The sequence below is a fragment of the Salvelinus sp. IW2-2015 genome, linkage group LG15, assembly GCF_002910315.2.
Source record: "Salvelinus sp. IW2-2015 linkage group LG15, ASM291031v2, whole genome shotgun sequence".
In the NCBI taxonomy this organism is placed as follows: domain Eukaryota; kingdom Metazoa; phylum Chordata; class Actinopteri; order Salmoniformes; family Salmonidae; genus Salvelinus; species Salvelinus sp. IW2-2015.
This window is the reverse complement of record NC_036855.1, coordinates 57,523,513-57,540,640: the sequence shown is the minus strand read 5'-3', so window position 1 is coordinate 57,540,640 and position 17,128 is coordinate 57,523,513. Positions and strand designations below refer to the sequence as shown.

The 17,128-nt window shown below is 48.1% G+C and overlaps 1 protein-coding gene across 1 annotated transcript in view; it reads left to right on the top strand.

The window, feature by feature from the left end:
- Positions 1-17,128, top strand: part of igdcc4 (immunoglobulin superfamily, DCC subclass, member 4) — a 62,051-nt gene that overhangs the window by 13,037 nt on the left and 31,886 nt on the right. The window contains exons 2-3 of the mRNA XM_070447381.1: positions 12,486-12,806; positions 16,638-16,776. Coding sequence (XP_070303482.1) covers positions 12,486-12,806; positions 16,638-16,776 — 460 coding nt within the window. The remainder of the gene's footprint in view (positions 1-12,485; positions 12,807-16,637; positions 16,777-17,128) is intronic.

Sequence of the window (17,128 nt, the reverse complement as noted above, 5' to 3'; positions counted from 1 at the left end):
TCCCAGGAAACGTTGCAGCTGCACTCTGTACGTAGGCTGGGGCCAATGCACCACCACTTTCACCTTCCCGGGAACCATCTGCACATTCCCWGCAGCGATGATGTAACCAAGGAAGGGGATGGTGGAGCGAAGGAATTCGCATTTCTCCCCTTTCACAAAAAGCTTGTTCTCCAAGAGGCGCTGAAGGACCTGTCGGACTTGGAGCACATGTTCTTGGGCTGCATGGAAGAAAACAAGGATGTCTTCGAGGTAGATGAAGACGAACAGGTTCAGCATGTCGCGGAGAATGCATGCCCAGATATTCRTAGTGACCGCTGGCCGTGTTGACGGCAGTCTTCTACTCGCCCCTCTCCCGTATCTTCACCAGGTGGTAGGCGTTCCGCAGGTCCAACTTGGAGAAAACGGTGGCTCCCTGGAGCGGCTCAAAGGCCGAGGTGATGAGTGGTAGCGGGTAGCGGTTCTTCACCGTGATGTCATTGAGGCCCCGGTAGTCGATGCACGGCTTCCTTGATGTAGGTCTCCATAGCCTTGGTCTCCGGATCCGACAGAGAGTACAGTTGTCCCAGGGCGGTGTGGTGCCTGGGAGAAAGTCGATACCGCAGTCATAGGGTTGGTGCGGAGGAACTGAAGTGCCCCGGGCCTTACTGAAGCCCTCCGGAGTTCCTGGTATTCCGCAGAAATGGCGGAGAGGTCCGGGCCAACTTCTGAGTCCACTGGAAGATGTCCTGGGGCAGGCTGCGCTGACTTCAGGCAATGAGCGTGGCCGAACGGTCTCCAGCCCATGATGGCACCAGCAGTCCAGTCAATAAGGGGATTGTGTTGCTGGAGCCAAGAGAATCCCAATACACGGGAACCTGAGGAGACTTAATTAGCATGAATTGGATAGCCTTGCTGTGGTTCCCTGACACTCGTAGGTTGTTGGGAGTGGTATTGTGGGTGACCCGGCCTGTAGAGTGCCCATCCAGCGCTCTAACGTCCATGGGAATGGAGAGGGGCTGAGTGGGGATGCGCAGCTCGGACGCCAGAGTATCGTCCATAAAACTTTCATCAGCCCCAGAGTCGATCAGTACCCGAAGAGATTTCAACTGGTTTCCCCACAGCAGAATCCATGGAAAGGGGTGCGAGTAAGGGGAGAGGAACATTTTTCCGTATGGCCCACCAGAGTACTCGCCCCTACTGGTGAGCCTGATCTTTTAGTGAACAGGAGGACACAAAATGACCAATAGTCCCGCAATACAGGCCACTCTTCATGTGAAGCCGGTGTAGACGTTTGTCTGGGGACAGCCTAGCTCTGCCTAAGTGCAGGAAGAGGTGATTCGGCAGACTTCGTAGACTCTGGGGGGAACTCGGGTAGCCTCGGGTCCTCTCGGCAACAGATACGTCGGGGACTTCCGGGATGCCTCAGAAACTAGGGGGAATCCTTGGGCGGGCGAGTGGAATCGGACCCCCTCTCCTTCCTGCATTCCCGTAGCCGCCCATCGGTCCAGATGGTCAAGGCAATGAGCGAGTCAAGAGTACGGTAGTACCCGGGCTGCTAGTTCATCCTTAACCTCCTTCGATACTCCGTGCAGGAATGTGTCAAGCAGCGATTCCGGATTTCAGGCACTCACAGCTGCCAACGTGCGGAAATCCACTGCATAGTCTGCCATACTGCGGGAGTCTTGCCGAAGCTGGAGTAACTTCCGGGCAGTCTCTCTCCCRGACAATGGAGAATCAAAAACCTTCTTCAGCTTCGCCACAAACTCCTCCAGACTGAAGCATACGGCCGACTGTTGTTCCCACACGGCCGTAGCCTAGGCGAGAGCCCTTCTGGACATCAGTGTGATGAGGTACACTATCTTCGAGCGGTCTGAGGGGAAGGAGGAGGGCTGCAGCTCGATGATGAGAGAACACTGCACAAGAAACGCCCGACAGGTTCCCGACTCTCCAGCGAAGCGTTCAGGGGGAGGTAAGCGGGGCTCTCGGGAAACCGGGGTGGCTGCACTGCTAACAGCCGGGTTACTGAGGGCCTTGGAGGTTACCGTCGTGGTAGGCTGCCTGACAAACAACCCGCAGAATTGCTCCAGCAAAGTGTTCAAAGCGCGGTAATGGCGTTCGGCCAAGGTCTGGAACCCTTCCATAAGACCACGAAGGAACTCCCCGTGCCTTCCATTGGTGGCTCCTTGGGAAGAGATGGCATTGCGGAGCTGGTCCGAGTCTGCTGGGTCCATTCGTACTGTCAAGGCTCAGGAGAAGACCCAGATGCAGACAGTTTCAAAGTAACAAAAGTTTATTACAAAAAAGGGACGCAGGCAAACGACAGGTCAAGGGCAGGCAGAGGTCAGGAGTCCAGAGCAGAGTACGAAAGGAACAGAACGACAGGCAGGCTCAGGGCAGGCAGAGGTCAGTATTCCAGGGTGGTGTGACAAGTTACAGAACGACAGGCAGGCTCAGGGTCAGGGCAGGCAGAATGGTCAAAAACCGGGAAAGCTAGAAAACAGGAACTAGATACAGAAAGGAACACAGGAAAAAACACTGGTAGGCTTGACAGAACAAAACGAACTGGCAACAGACAAACAGAGAACACAGGTATAAATACACTGGGTATAATGAGGAAGATGGGCGACACCTGGAGGGGGGTGGAGACAAGCACAAACACTGGTGAAACAGATCAGGGTGTGACAGGATGCCTGTATCTTTGTAGTGACTGGGTGTATTGATACACCATCCAAAGTGTAATTAATAACTTCACGATGCTCAAGRGGTTTTCAATTTATTTTTTTGGTAGGGACCCATCTACAGTACCCTTTAGGTGCCCTTATTTGCGAGGCATTGGAAAACCTCCCTGGTCTTTGTGGTTGAATCTGTCTTTGAAATTCACTGCTCGTCTTAGGGACCTTACAGTATGTGTGGGGTACAGAGAAGCGGTAGTCATTCAAAAATCATGTTAAACACTATTACTGCACACAGAGTCCATGCAAYTTATTATGTGACTTGTTAAGCATATTTTTAATCCTGAACTTATTTAGGCTTGCCTTAACAAAGGAGTTGAATACTGATTGACTCAAGACATTTCAGCTTTTCATTTTTTATTCATTTGTAAACATTTCTAAAAAACGTAATTCCACTTTGACATTATGTCAGATTGTGTGTAGGCTAGTGACACAAAATCAAAATGTAATCAATTTTATATTCAGAGTGTAACACAACAAAATGTGGAAAAAGTTGAGGGGTGTGAATACTTTCTGAAAGCACTGTATGTACATATAGGTAGGGGTAAAGTGACTAGGCAACAGAATATATAATAAGCAGTAGCAGCAGCGTATGTGTTGAGTCAAAAGAGTAAGCACAAAGGGGGTCAATGCAGATAGTCTGGGTGGCTATTTGGTTAACTATTTAGCAGTCTTATGGCTTGGGGTTAGAAGCTGTTCGGAGTCCTGTTGGTTCCATGAGGTGGCAGAGAGAACAGTTTATGACTTGGGTGGCTGGAGTCTTTGACAAGTTTAGGGCCTTCCTCTAACACCGCCTGGTATAGAGGTCCTGGATGGCAGGGAGCTCGGCCCGAGTGTACTAGGCCGTACGCACTACCCTCTGTCATAGGCGTGGGGTGCGGAGGGTGTTGCAGCACCCCCTAAAAAATCTGGAATATTTTTTTTAATTAATAAAAAAAAATGTGCACTGGGCCTTTACTAGTCCTTTATTAGCAGAATGATATAGCCGTCTGTAGCGCGTCTGTAGCACGTCTGTAGCACATCTGTAGCGTGTCCGTAGCGGTCTGTAACGTGTCTGTAATGCGTCTGTAACGCATCTGTAACACGTCTGCAGCGCATCTGTAGCTCGTCTGTAACACGTCTGTAACGCGTCAGCAGCATGTCCGCAGCGCGTCCGTAACACGTCTGTAACACGCATGTAACGCGTCAGCAGCGCGTCTGTAGCGCGTCTGTAACGCGGGCATATAATCGCCTGTAGCGCTAAATTGCAGCACCCCCACCCCCATCTTCCCTCGGCTATGCTCTCAGATCTTTTTGAGGATCTGAGGGCCCATGCCCAGGAGGGAGGATAATGAAAGTTCACAGAAGTAACAAGTCATGGTAGACCTACCATAAGTGATTAAAGTTGGTAAAGGAATTACCAAAAAAATCTGTAATTACTGCAACTGAATTGGCTACTATGGGAAATCATAATTGTCACAAACCACAGTTGGGTCACCTGCTACTGTCCTCCCTTCTACTGGCATACTGTTATGTCCAGCTCATAACTGTTATCCTTGTCTTTCTGTTGTCTGGAGGTCAAACCAAGAGTGTTATAACAGAATGAGTCTGGACAACCTCCCTTTTCTCTCTCCCTCTCCAGTTATTGTCACATCTCCCAGCTCTTACTGACACCTACCCATGAGTCCCCTCTCTTTCCACTTACTTTAATCACCATTCTCACCCACTGCGCACCCACCTGTTTCTGACAGGTGTATAAAATCAAACACACGGCCATGCAATCTCCATAGACAAACATTGGCAGTCAAATGGCTTACTGAATTGCTCAGTGACTTTCAACGTGGCACCGTCATAGGATGCCACCTTTCCAACAAGTCAGTTCGTGAAATTTCTTCCCTGCTAGAGCTGTACCGGTCCACTGTAAATGCTGTGATTCATCACTCCAGAGAATGCGTTTCCACTGCTCCAGAGTCCAATGGCGTCTAGGAGCAACAACGGCTCACCTACGAAGTGGTAGGCCAGACAAGCTAACAGAACAGGAACCCTGAGTGCTGAAGTACGTAGCGCGTAAAAATCGTCTGTCCTCGGTTGCAACACCCACTACCGAGTTTCAAACTGCTTCTGGAAGAAAAGTCAGCACAATAACTGTTTATCGGGAGCTTTATGAAATGGGTTTCCATGGCCGAGCAGCCGCACACAAGCTTAAGATCACCATGCGCAATGCCAAGCGTCGGTTGGAGTGGTGTAAAGCTCGCCGCCATTGGACTCTGGAGCAGTGGAAACGCGTTCTCTGGAGTGATGAATCAAGCTTTACCATCTGGCAGTCCGACGGATGAATCTGGGTTTGGCGAATGCCAGGAGAACGCTACCTGCCCCAATGCATAGTGCCAACTGTAACGTTTGGTGGAGGAGGAATAATGGTCTGGAGTTGTTTTTCATGGTTCATCTAGGCCACTTAGTTCCAGTGGAGGGAAATCTTAACGCTACAGCATATAATGACATTCTAGACGATTCTGTGCGTCCAACTTTCCTGTTCCTGTTTCAGCATGACAATGCTCCCGGTGCACAAAGCAAGGTCCATACAGAAATGGTTTGTCGAGATCGGTGTGGAAGAACTTGACTGGCCTGCACAGAGCCCTGACCATAACCCCATCGAACACCTCTGGGATGAATTGGAACGCCGACTGTGAGCCAGGCCTACTCGGCCAACATCAGTGCCCGACCTCACTAATGTTCTTGTGGCTGAATAGAAGCAATTCCCAGCACAATGTTCCAACAGCTAGTGGAAAGCCTTCCCAGAAGAGTGGAGGCTGTTATAGCAGCAAAGGGGGACCAACTCCATATTAATGCCCATGATTTTCGAATGAGATGTTCGATGAGCAGGTGACTCCCCCTCATATCCAGATGAATATGAGGGGGAGTTTAAGTACAATTCTTACAAACTTGTTTTGGCTTGTCTGCTGGTGAACAATGATATGCAGGCATAATCTAAGTGACGACTAGCGCACTCGCCGGAGTCGTTTCCATTCAATTGGCGACAGATTTTAATGCGATTTTTCTAAAATCCGCATAAAAACAATATGCTAATTTCCCCATCAGAGTTGTTTCCATCAAATTGACTTGTTGCGGATAAAAGTATGTGCCTAAACACGTAGTGCACATAAAAATAAAAATAAATTAAATTGGTTTCCATGGCATTTTCAACTCTCTGCCTACTTTGTCACTAAAAATGTGCCTTATGTATAGCGAATCTGCCCGATCTGGTATTGGCACATGCGTTCTAGCCAACAGCTCGCACATACAGTGCGGGTATAGCCTACATGATGAGATTATTATGGACAAAGGTGCAATATAATTTTTATTTGTCAAACGCCAGCCAAGCATTGATCATCATGTCACCAGAATAAGACCCTCGATATTTAGCATTGAAAGGAGCATCAAGCTGTGAAATTCATTATCATTTATTTAATCTGTAGTTTAATAAACTGAATGCTTTCCAGAGTCGTAGTGGGAGGACCACACAACATATCATCGTGTGACTCCAAGTTTAGTTCGATATGATGGTTATTATATCAATATTTGTGCATATAAGCGTTTCCAGTGACATTTCACGCATAACATTTTTTTCGACACAAAAAGATCCCACCGTGTCTAGCATATTTGGTTTTGTCAACATTTGAAAGTTTACCGACAAATTAGCTGTTTCCATCAGGCCTGGCATTACATTTTGTTATCCGACATGTACTTTACTCGCATAAAATTGTTGGATGGAAAACTGGATTTTGAGGATGCTGGAATTATATTTTGGACGAACCTGCGTATGCCAACAGGATACTTTTGAAGTTGCCTAATCAGATTAAAACATTGTGACTGGTTGTGTTGGTTAACGTGTTAAAAGTTAAACGACAAATATTTAGGCTATATTAAGGCGTTAGGTTATAGGTGTGTGAGGAATAATCGCCCGGATTGGAGAGGAGGAAGAGCGCGTGTTAAACGTTCCTGAATAACTGGGCCTGCCGGGAGCATGTGGCCAAATTACCATACGATTTGGGTGAACGACGATCCGCGACAGACAGCGCATCTCAGGATCAGAAGTAAAAATACAGCAAGACGGACCTGCTACTGTGCCTTTCTAGTCCTTATAAACTGTCGAGAGTTGACCTACAACTGATCCAAATGGAATGAAACATTCAAATCACAGGGCTTTTGCGCCTTATTCAAATTACATTTTTCACTGCAGCCTAGATCAGATTTTTTTACTCACTTGAAAACAATAATCAAACGATTCATTACATTGTGGTGTTGTAGACTAGTTTATGATAATTGTGTTGTCCCTAAACAAGATCAGTAGCAGAGTTTATTGAGCTGCATGTCTCATGTCTACTGTTCTTTCATGCTCAATGATGCACCTGGCCTCTCCGCTGCCTATCAACTATTCCTATTTGTGCTTGTGGATTCACATTGAAAATGTATGCAGCTTTGAATGTGTGGTATGTTTGCTAGTTAGCCTATTGCAGATCTGGACAAACGATCCACCTACCACTATTGTCAATATGACTGGTAGAGGGCAGGATAGGCAGACTGGTCGACTATTTTTGACCTTTGGTATAGTAAAAAATAGCATGTGGTAAAGCATAGTGCATCAGGGAAGTACCAAAACACCTTGATATAGGGGAGGCTCTTGCAAGCAGATGAGGAAATGTGGCTAGGATGGAAGAAATTATATAGTAAAACCTGCAAAAGAGCGAATATAAACCAGGGAAAGATACCACTACCTTCCCCTGTGCCCAATAAAAAACCCACAACCCTCCCAAAGCAAAATACATTTTTGGGGGGTAAATGTTTCTGTGGAAATTGTTAAAAGTAGTACTTGTGCATAGAATTGTATGGTTTGTTAAACTTTGAAATCAATGGTTTTTATTTGGCATACATTTTAAAGTTACCGTGGAATTCCCCATCATCCACCCCCATCCTTGTTGCCTTCCTCACCTCTATCCATCTCTCTCCCATTCTCACTCCTTTTCTTCCCTCTCTCTGTATTGTGATTTTTCTCTCTCTTGCTTCCTCTCTCCCTCTCGTCATTGTCATCAGGTTCCCTCCCTCTCCTCCCGCTCATCTCTCTCTCTCTCTCTCCTCCTCCCACTCTCTGTCCCTCCCGCTCTCTCTCCCTCCAAGCCCCCCCCCCCCCCTCTCTCAGGCAGAGTGTGTCTGTGTACGCTAGGAGCTCCTCTGCCATGTTGTCCATTCACCATGGCTTCAGTATGAATGCCCAGTCAGTGGGGTCTTCTGGAAGTGGGACCGCCTACCTGGCCCACGCCGTGTAGGTCTCGCCGACTCTAATGGCACATTGGCTCAGGATGGATATTGCGCATAGGCCCCGTGCTATAATTCGCCAATCATAGTACTGAGACAGGGCTAATTAAACATCTCTTGAGGTTGATGGATAACAGGCTGCTTGTATTGTGTGTGTGTGTGTGTGTGTGTGTGTTTGTGTGTGTGTGTTTAGTGTGTCGTCGTGTGTGTGTGTGTGTGATGTGTTGTGTGTGTGTGTTGTGTGTGTGTGTGATGTGTGTGTGTGTGTGTGTGTTGGTGTGTGTGTGTGTGTGTGTGGTGCGTTTTGTGTGCGGAGCGCGTGCGCGGCGCGATGATGCGGTCTGGCGATTTGCGTGGCGTGTGTTTCTGTGGTCTGTTAAGTGAGCAGTCTCTCGTCTAGTGTAGTCTTGTTTTCAGTGCTGGTGAATTATGTATGGGCGGTTGTGGGGTACTGTCATGCATTCTTCACAGGGTGGGTTTGAGTGTGTAATTAGCTGTAGATGGAGGGTGGTAGTTGTGGGTCGATTGTGTGTTGTGGGTTGTTAATGGCTTCCACACTAGAAGGGTCCAGTAAAACCTATTGGGCAGGGAGGGCAGTGGGAATGGGGGCAGCAAACAGTTTAATGACTCTAATAAGACCTAATTAGTGTAAATGGAGGAAGAAGAGAGGGCATGAGGGCAGTGGAGGGTGAGCTGGGGTGACTGAGTGTTGGCTTGGCTAAAGCAGCAGGCAGACTAGTGCAGGCAGGCGCTCTCGTTTATTAGCTGAATGAAAAGTAGGCTAAACATCCTGCTGATGTGTTTGTTCACCAGTCCTCTAGATTAGCGATAACAAGAACAGTCACACTGGCTGATCTTTCTAGGTGGCTCTTGTTCTGCAATCTCTTTCCACAGCTCGCACGCGGCTCACACACACACAACGACACACACAACACCACCAACAACCACCACCACTACACAGCACACACACACACACACCACACAAAACAGGGACAAATGGAGGTTTGTGGTATATCGATAAGTGTGTGTGTTGTGTAGTTTGTTATGCTGTTTGTGTAGTGTGTTTCATATTGTAATGCCAGGTAGCGTTGGTGTGTGTTATAGTGTGTAGTGGAGGCTTTGAGAGGCATTAGCCCTGGAATCTGAGACAGGAGGTGGTGGAGGGATCAGACCTCATTTAATCAGAGGAAATAATTCATTCGTCCGCATTTAAGTTAATTTAATTAGCAAGGCGCGTCGCTGTCAGATGAACAGAACGCAGAGGGAAATCCAACGCGGTGGAGAACAATGTAGATTTACCAGTGCATTCATATGGAAAGTATTGCAGAACCTTGACTATTTTTAGCATTTTGTGGATGGTTAAACAGCCTTTATTCTAATTAGTTTATTGAAATGAGTTTTGAATACACATCAATTACACAATATGAGCATAATATGTACAAAGCAAGTTTTTAGAAAATGTTTAGCGTACATTTATTACAATAAAATAACTTAAATGATCACATTTAGTAGCATAAATATTTCAGAACCTTTTACTCAGGTACTGGTTGTTGTAAGGGCACCTTGTGGCAGCTATTACAGGCCTCGATTCTTCTTTTGGGTGGTGACGCTACAAGCTTGTGCAGCCCTTAATAATATTGGGTGAGGTTTTCTCCCATTCTTCTCTGGGCAGATCGTCTCAAGCTCTGTCAGGGTTGGGATGGGGGAGTTGTCACTGCAACAGGCTAGTTTTAGGTATCTGCAAGATGTTCATGATCTAGGTTTCAAGTCTGGGCTCGTTGGCTGGGCCACTTCAAGGACATTGCAGAGACTTTTCTGAATCGAGCATCTTGGGCTGTTGGTGCTTAGGGACGTTGTCCTGTGTGGATAGGTGAAAGCTTCGGCCCAGTCTGGAAAGTTCTGAGCACTTTGGAGGTGAGGTTTTTATCAAGTGATCTTCTTCTGTACTGTTGCTTATGTTTCATCTTTCCCTTGTTATCCTGACGTAGTCTCACCAGATCGCTCTGCCTGCTGAAGGAAACATCCCGCACAGGCTATGGTGTGCCACGCACCATGCTTCAACGGTGGGGATGGTGCCGTAGGTTTCCTTCCACGCATTCAGGCCAAAGAAGTTAGATCATCTTGGTTTCATCAGAACCTGAGAATCTTAGTTTATCTCAGTGGTCAGAGGGCCTTTAGGAGTGCCGTTTGGTCCAAACTCCATGCGGGCTGTCGCAATGTTGCCTTTACTGAGGAGTGGCTTCCGTCTTGCCCATCTACCATAAGGCCTGATTGGTGGAGATGAGGATGTGTGTCCTCCTGGGGAGAGTTCTCTGCCATCTCCACAGAGGAACTCTGGGAGCGTCTGGTCAGAGTGACTCCAATCATGTTGTAGAAACATTCTCAAGGAATAGAGTCAATGGAAACAGGAAGACCAGAATCTGGAATTTTGAGGGTTGAGTTAGTTATGGTAAATAAAGCTATTTCTGTAATTCTTTTTAAAAATAATTAGAAAGCATTTCTAAAAACCTGTGTTTCGACTTTGTACATTATGGGGATATTGTGTGTAGATTCATCGGGAAACATTTTTTATTTAAATACATTTTTAGAATAAGGCTTTCGTACGTAACTAAAAGTTGGAAAAGGGTGAAGGGGTCTGAATACTGTTTTGAATGCACTGTAACAAATCCTGTTTATTTGTTGCTTGCAATTGCTGTGTTTTTTGGGGCAGAGGGTCGTGATCGTAGTCACTATGAGTAAATATGATGACTTGCAACATCGACTTTGACTGTTTAACACCAAGTGATTCGGGACTTGACTTGGACTTGAGCGCCTATGTGACTGCTACCTGACTTGATAGCCGCTCCCCAAGCCCAAATATAAAAAAATTGATGCTATTAAAAAAAGTGTGCAGCAGTCAAACAATCTTCATTTAAGCGGGATTACAGTTTGAATCGGACAGGCAGTCAATCAAATTGTGCCTTAGCTTGAGAAAAAGTTGGCGCATGGCAGTGCAGTAGGAACGTCGGCGGGGGTAATTCAGATGGAGCCCTGGAAAGATATAACCCCCGAAAATTATTATTTTCGGATATAAGTAAGAACGACGTAGGTATCGACAAAAAACAGATTGCATGACTGGCAAAAACATTGACGGGAAGTTAAATGACAGACGGAGGACACGGAGCGCAACAACTTCCAACTTTTGTTCGACATGTGAATAGCTGCAGCAAAGAACGGTAAAAAAAAAGAAAGTCGTGGCTAAATATAGCTGACGAGCTATTAATTTTATACTTGTACTGGTGGTATGTAATGTAGGCTAACGTAAAGTTAAATGCAATGAGCCTCCACAAGACCGTCAGTTGCGGAATTTGTGATCATTGCACCCAAACATTGACTGGCTAGGGCAGTTGGTAGCCTAAATCCTGCCGTGATTTACTGATGATTCCTAAAGCCAATTGACATATGTGTAGCCTTAGCTGGTAACCACACACACAGCTGTGGGGTGTGTGTGTTAAGGTCTTGAGCGAGTGCGTAACAAGCCTTACATACGGCTCCGATTTGCGCCCGCATAGCGTGCACTCGATAGCTTGATCGCTTATTGGGAGGGGGGGGGGGGGGTCTTTGCCATTATGGCTACCCATGTATTTCCATGGAAATATAAAGTTTATTTGGAAAGTAAGTAAGTAGATTTTTAAAAGCATTCATGATTTGCGTAAATGTAATATACTAACTATTACTCTTGTTAAAAATATGAAATGGTATTACATTTGATGAAGAAAGTGGTTGTTCCACTGGATTTCATAAGGTGAATGCACCAATTTGTAAGTCGCTCTGGATAAGAGCGTCTGCTAAATGACTTAAATGTAAATGTAAGAACACATTATGACTTGTTTAGGACTCGAAACTCCAAGTTTAGGACTTGAGACTTGACTTGATACTTGACGGTCTTGACTTGAGACTTGACTCGGACTTGCCTGTCTTGACTCGGACTTGCCTGTCTTGACTTGACTTGGGACTTGAGTGCCTAGACTTGAGACTTACTTGTGACTTGTAAAACAATGACTTGGTCCCACCTCTGGTTTTTGGACTTTTCGGTCTGGGAATAGTCTCTCACTTCAAAATGTATGATTGTTGGTTGTTGTTTGTCCAACACTTTTCTGGACATATTACAACTCAGTAAACCTGACAGTACACAGGTTGATCAATAGGATGTGAAGTTCACCTATGCCGCTGTAAACGGGGTATGCATACAGCCAAAGATGAACACAGGAATGTACAAACTACAGGGAAGAACCTTTAAGCATTCTAAACATATGCAGTTGTGTTGCATGTTGTCCAGCAATTTGACATTTCCTGGTTTCGCCCCTTCATTCCTTCTCTCCCTCCTCCATCTCTCATGCTAACCTGTCTCCCCATGCACACTAATCTCAGACCACTCATGTCAGCCAGGATTTGGAGTCTAACTCTCTCCCTCCCCCCTTCTCTCCCCCTTTCCCCCTCCAGAGAAGCCTGTAACGGTGGAGCTAAGCTGTGGGGCGGGGCCTGTCCTCGTGGTGCTGGAGCCAGGACAGCCCCTGCTGCTGGACTGTCACCTGGGGGCCACGTCCCTGGACACACCCCTCAACGTCACCTGGCTGCAGGATGGGCTCCCCGTGCTGGAGGGGGAGGGGAACTCCCTCAGGACCCTTGCCAACGGATCACTGCTGGTGCTGCCCACCTCTATGGATGGTCGGACACCTCAAGGGGTGGAGGGGGGCTACAGCTGTGTGAGCGCCGGCCCCTTTGGAGCCCTGACCAGCCGCACCATTGCCGTTCACCTGGCCAGTGAGTATTACTATTTCTCAGACAGGGCGGGGCTATGCCCGCTCAACTCCACCAGGGTCAGACTCACATGGAATGGCATGATGGTCTGGTGTCCCAACATAGGAGCACAGCCATATCCCTCAGGGGGATTTGCATACTTGGTCCTCTGTCTCAGGCAAGAGTTTGATCGTGTGGCTGGTCGGCCACACCGGTGGTATCCTGGGAACAGGTAGGCTCCACACCGGTGGTGTCCTGGGAACAGGTAGGCTCCACACCGGTGGTGTCCTGGGAACAGGTAGGCTCCACCACCGGTGCGTGTCCTGGGAACAGTAGGGCTGCACCAGTGGTGTCCTGGGAACAGGATAGGGCTCCACCACCGGGGTGTCCTGGGAACAGGTAGCGCCACAACCGTTGGTGTCCTGGGAAAGGTAGGCCTCCACCAGTGGTTCCTTCGGGAACAGGTAGGCTGCCACCACCGGTGGTGTCCTGGGACACAGGAGGCTCCACCAGTGGTGTCTGGGAACAGTAGGCTATCCACACCGGTGTGTCCTGGAGAACACGGTAGGCTCCACCAGTGGTGTCCTGGGAACGGTAGGGCTCCACCAGTGGTGGTCCTGGAACAGGTAGCGCCACACCGTTGGCTGCCTCGGGACAGGTAGGCTCCACACGGTAGTTGTCTGGGAACAGTAGGCTCCACACCGGTTGGTGTCCTGGAACAGGTTAGGCCACACCCGTGGGTTGAGAACAGAGGAGGGGGGGAAAGGGCGGAGAGCGAGAGGTGAAGAGAGAGATAGATAGAAGGTAGCAAGAGATACCAGGTTTATCCCCTTTCCCCTCTCCCCTCCCCTCTTTCCCTCCCCTCTCCTCTCCCCTTCCTCTCCTTCCTCTCCCGCCATCTCTCCTCTCCCCCCCTCTCTCATTCTCCCCACACTCTCCTCCATTAGAGCTGCTTGTCATTGATCCTTGTTAAATGTGGCCAGTCTTTATCAGTCAGTAGCTTTGTAGAATGGGACTGTACCTCTAGGGGAGGTTCCTCCTTTTGTCAGCATGTCACATGCCTATTTATGAGGCATGCCCTTGTTGGGGGGAAGGACGGGGGACCAAATGAGGGAGGAGGTGAGGACTTGAGCAGGGAGGGAGGAGGGACTGGAGGAATTTGAGAAGGGAGTGAAGGGAGGAGGCGAGGAGGTGGCTGAGGACTGTGAGAGGGATGGAGGGAGGGAGGGAGTGGCTGAGGAAGTTAGGATTGGTGAAAAGAGAAGGAAAGTAGGAAGGTAGGAGGATACGTTGCGGGAGGAAGGGAAGGTGGGAGATTTGGGTGGAGGTGATGAGGAGTTTGGGATGGTGAGGGCAGAGGCTGTTCTGGGAGGGAGACTAATACAGTGTGTCCTTCAGAAGGTGTCTGTGGGAGGGAGCTGTGGTAAATGTAATTGTTGCTGTAGACTGCTCGCTGTGAGAATGGATTGGGCTGCTGTCGAGACAAGCAGGCACAGGGGCCTGCAGATGAAATGCTTCAACGAGCACACTGCACTTGACGCAGAGACGAGCAGCACGGCCCAAGTCTGCTGTCTTTCTGTCTGTCTTTTCTGTCTCTTACCACCACCAATTAGGAGGCAGAACAAACATTATGAGATAATGTGTGACAGTCCTTCGTCTTAATACTCTAAACATTGTTCATGTGCATGCTGTTCTGAATGCTCCCTTCAATGTGACTTCGTCCAAAAAGCGAGTGATCAGTTAAAGAGAGAGAGGGTGAGGTAAAATCGCCCGGAAAGAGGGAAGGGGAGGAGAGGAGTTTGGTGGACATGCCGAACAGACAGAGAACAGGAAGCCATGTGTTGTGGTCGGAGAGTACAAGGGAGGGGCAAGAAAAGTTGGCCAATTCTGATCGCTGAAGGGGCCAAGAATGGGCAGAGAACAGAAAAGAGGAGAGAGAGGGGGAATAGAGAACAGGAGAGAGAAAGAGAGGGAGGCACAGATGGAACAGGCAACAGACAGAGAAGGGAGAGACTAAATATATGTGGCTATGGTTTGAACTCATATAGAGAAAGACATGCTAACAGATTAGTTGATTACCAGTAATCTATTATCATCTGGTCCATGTCACTCAGTAGTTAAACCATTAGCCAGTTTGCGGCCACAACAGTTACAAGTGATAGCTTACTTACAGCTATTCGCGATGACCTGCTTATCAATCTAGCTGCTCGTGTGGAGCGCTGCTCTGGTGTGCTCATTGAGAAATTTGCTCCATTTTGTGTGTGTGTGTGTGTGTGTGTGTGTGTCGTGTGATGTGTGTGTGGCTGTGTGTGGTGTGTGTGTGTGTGTGTGTTGTGTGGTGTGTGGTTGTGTGGTGTGTGTGGTGTGATGTGTGTGTGGGTGTGTGTAGTGGTGTGTACAACATCTAGTTTTGCAATGACAGGGTGCTGAGCTTATTTGTGCGTTAGTGGCTAATAATATGTGGCTTTCTGAAGAACCGTTGCCATGTGCAGAACTGCTCAGGAAGTAGTTGATGATAGATTTTATGTTTCGGTCGCGAGGGAAGGATTGCCCTTACATGTATCATGAAAGCATGGCTAAGCGTCACAATTTTCTAATCAGTTCAACATTTATTTTTAATGATATGTTCTTTGGGCTTTTACATGTCCAATGAGAAAATTAGGGACAACTTCAGGATGTAAGGATGGACTTCGTTCCCAATGCTTTTATGTGGCTTTATGTCTAGTCTGTCACAGCGGAATATAACCCCACCACATTTGGCCAAAGCACACCCCCCCACCACTAGAGGGATATCTTCAACCACCAACTTACCATCCTGAGACAAGGCCGAGTATAGCCCACAAAGATCCTTGCCACGGCACAACTCAAGGGGGGGGGGCGCCAACCCAGACAGGAAGATCACGTCAGTGACTCAACCCACTCAACCCCCTCCTAGGGACGGCATGGAAGAGCACCAGTAAGCCAGTGACTCAGCCCCTGTAATAGGGTTAGAGGCAGAGAATCCCAGTGGAGGGGAACTGGCCAGGCAGAGACAGCAAGGGCGGTTCGTTGCTCCAGAGCCTTTCCGTTCACCTTCACATTCCTGGGCCAGACTACACTCAATCATATAACCTACTGAAGAGTTGAGTCTTCAGTAAAGACTTAAAGTCTGCGTCTCTCACATGGGTAGGCAGACCATTCCATAAAAATGGAGCTCTATAGGAGAAAGCCTTGCCTCCAGCGGTTTGCTTAGAAATTCTAGGGACAATTAGGAGGCCTGCGTCTTGTGACCGTAGCGTACATGTAGCTATGTACGGCAGGACCAAATCGGAAAGATAGGTAGGAGCAAGCCCATGTAATGCTTTGTAGGTTAGCAGTAAAACCTTGAAATCAGCCCTTGCCTTAACAGGAAGCCAGTGTAGGGAGGCTAGCACTGGAGTAATATGATMAWWTTTTTTGGTTCTAGTCAGGATTCTAGCAGCCGTATTTAGCACGAACTGAAGTTTATTTAGTGCTTTATCCGGGTAGCCGGAAAGTAGAGCATTGCAGTGGTCTAACCTAGAAGTAACAGTTTTTTAGGACTGCAGGCTGGACAGAACAGCTTGCAACCCTGGAGCTGATTGATGAGGTAGTTAGAGCTCTTGTGTTCCCCCATAATGCCCCAACTCAGTCTGGCCTGAGGTCAGGGGCCCCCTCAGCCCKATAAGACTCAGCTCCAGGACTCACTGCTGCCCCCTGCTGTTAACTACAGTTATCACGTGTGGGCTACAGACTAGCTGACTGCATCTCTCTCTGTTTCTCTTTCTCTCTCTTTCTCTCTTTCCCCCTCTCTTGCTGTCTCTCTCTATCTCTCTCACCTTTCTCCCTCACTCCCAGCGCTGTCTCGTTTCCATCAGGACCCAGAGGCCCAGGTGGTGCCCCTTGGGGGTGCTTCCCGCTTTGAGTGCCAGATAGACGGAGTGCCCACGCCAAGGATAACTTGGGAGAAGGACCAGGAACCCATCCCCGCCAGCTAGTGAGACGCGCACACACACACCACACACACACACACACACACCACACACACGCACACCACAAACACACACACCACACACACACGCACCACCAACACAACACACAAACGGTGATGCACTCCAGTAGAGCCTGAGTAAGTGATTGTCTGTTCGACTTGGTCCCACTGCTGTCCCTGAGAGAGCTCCAGCCGGCAGCAGAAGACTGGATCTGTTCTAAGGTCCATGCTGTCACTGATCATGTGAGGGCTGTGCTCCCTCCACCATTCTACTTCATTGCATAATGGCAGTCAGGGAATATCCTGAGAATTTGGTAGGAAGTTAATTAAATGAGTACATGTTGGTCTTTTTCAGTAG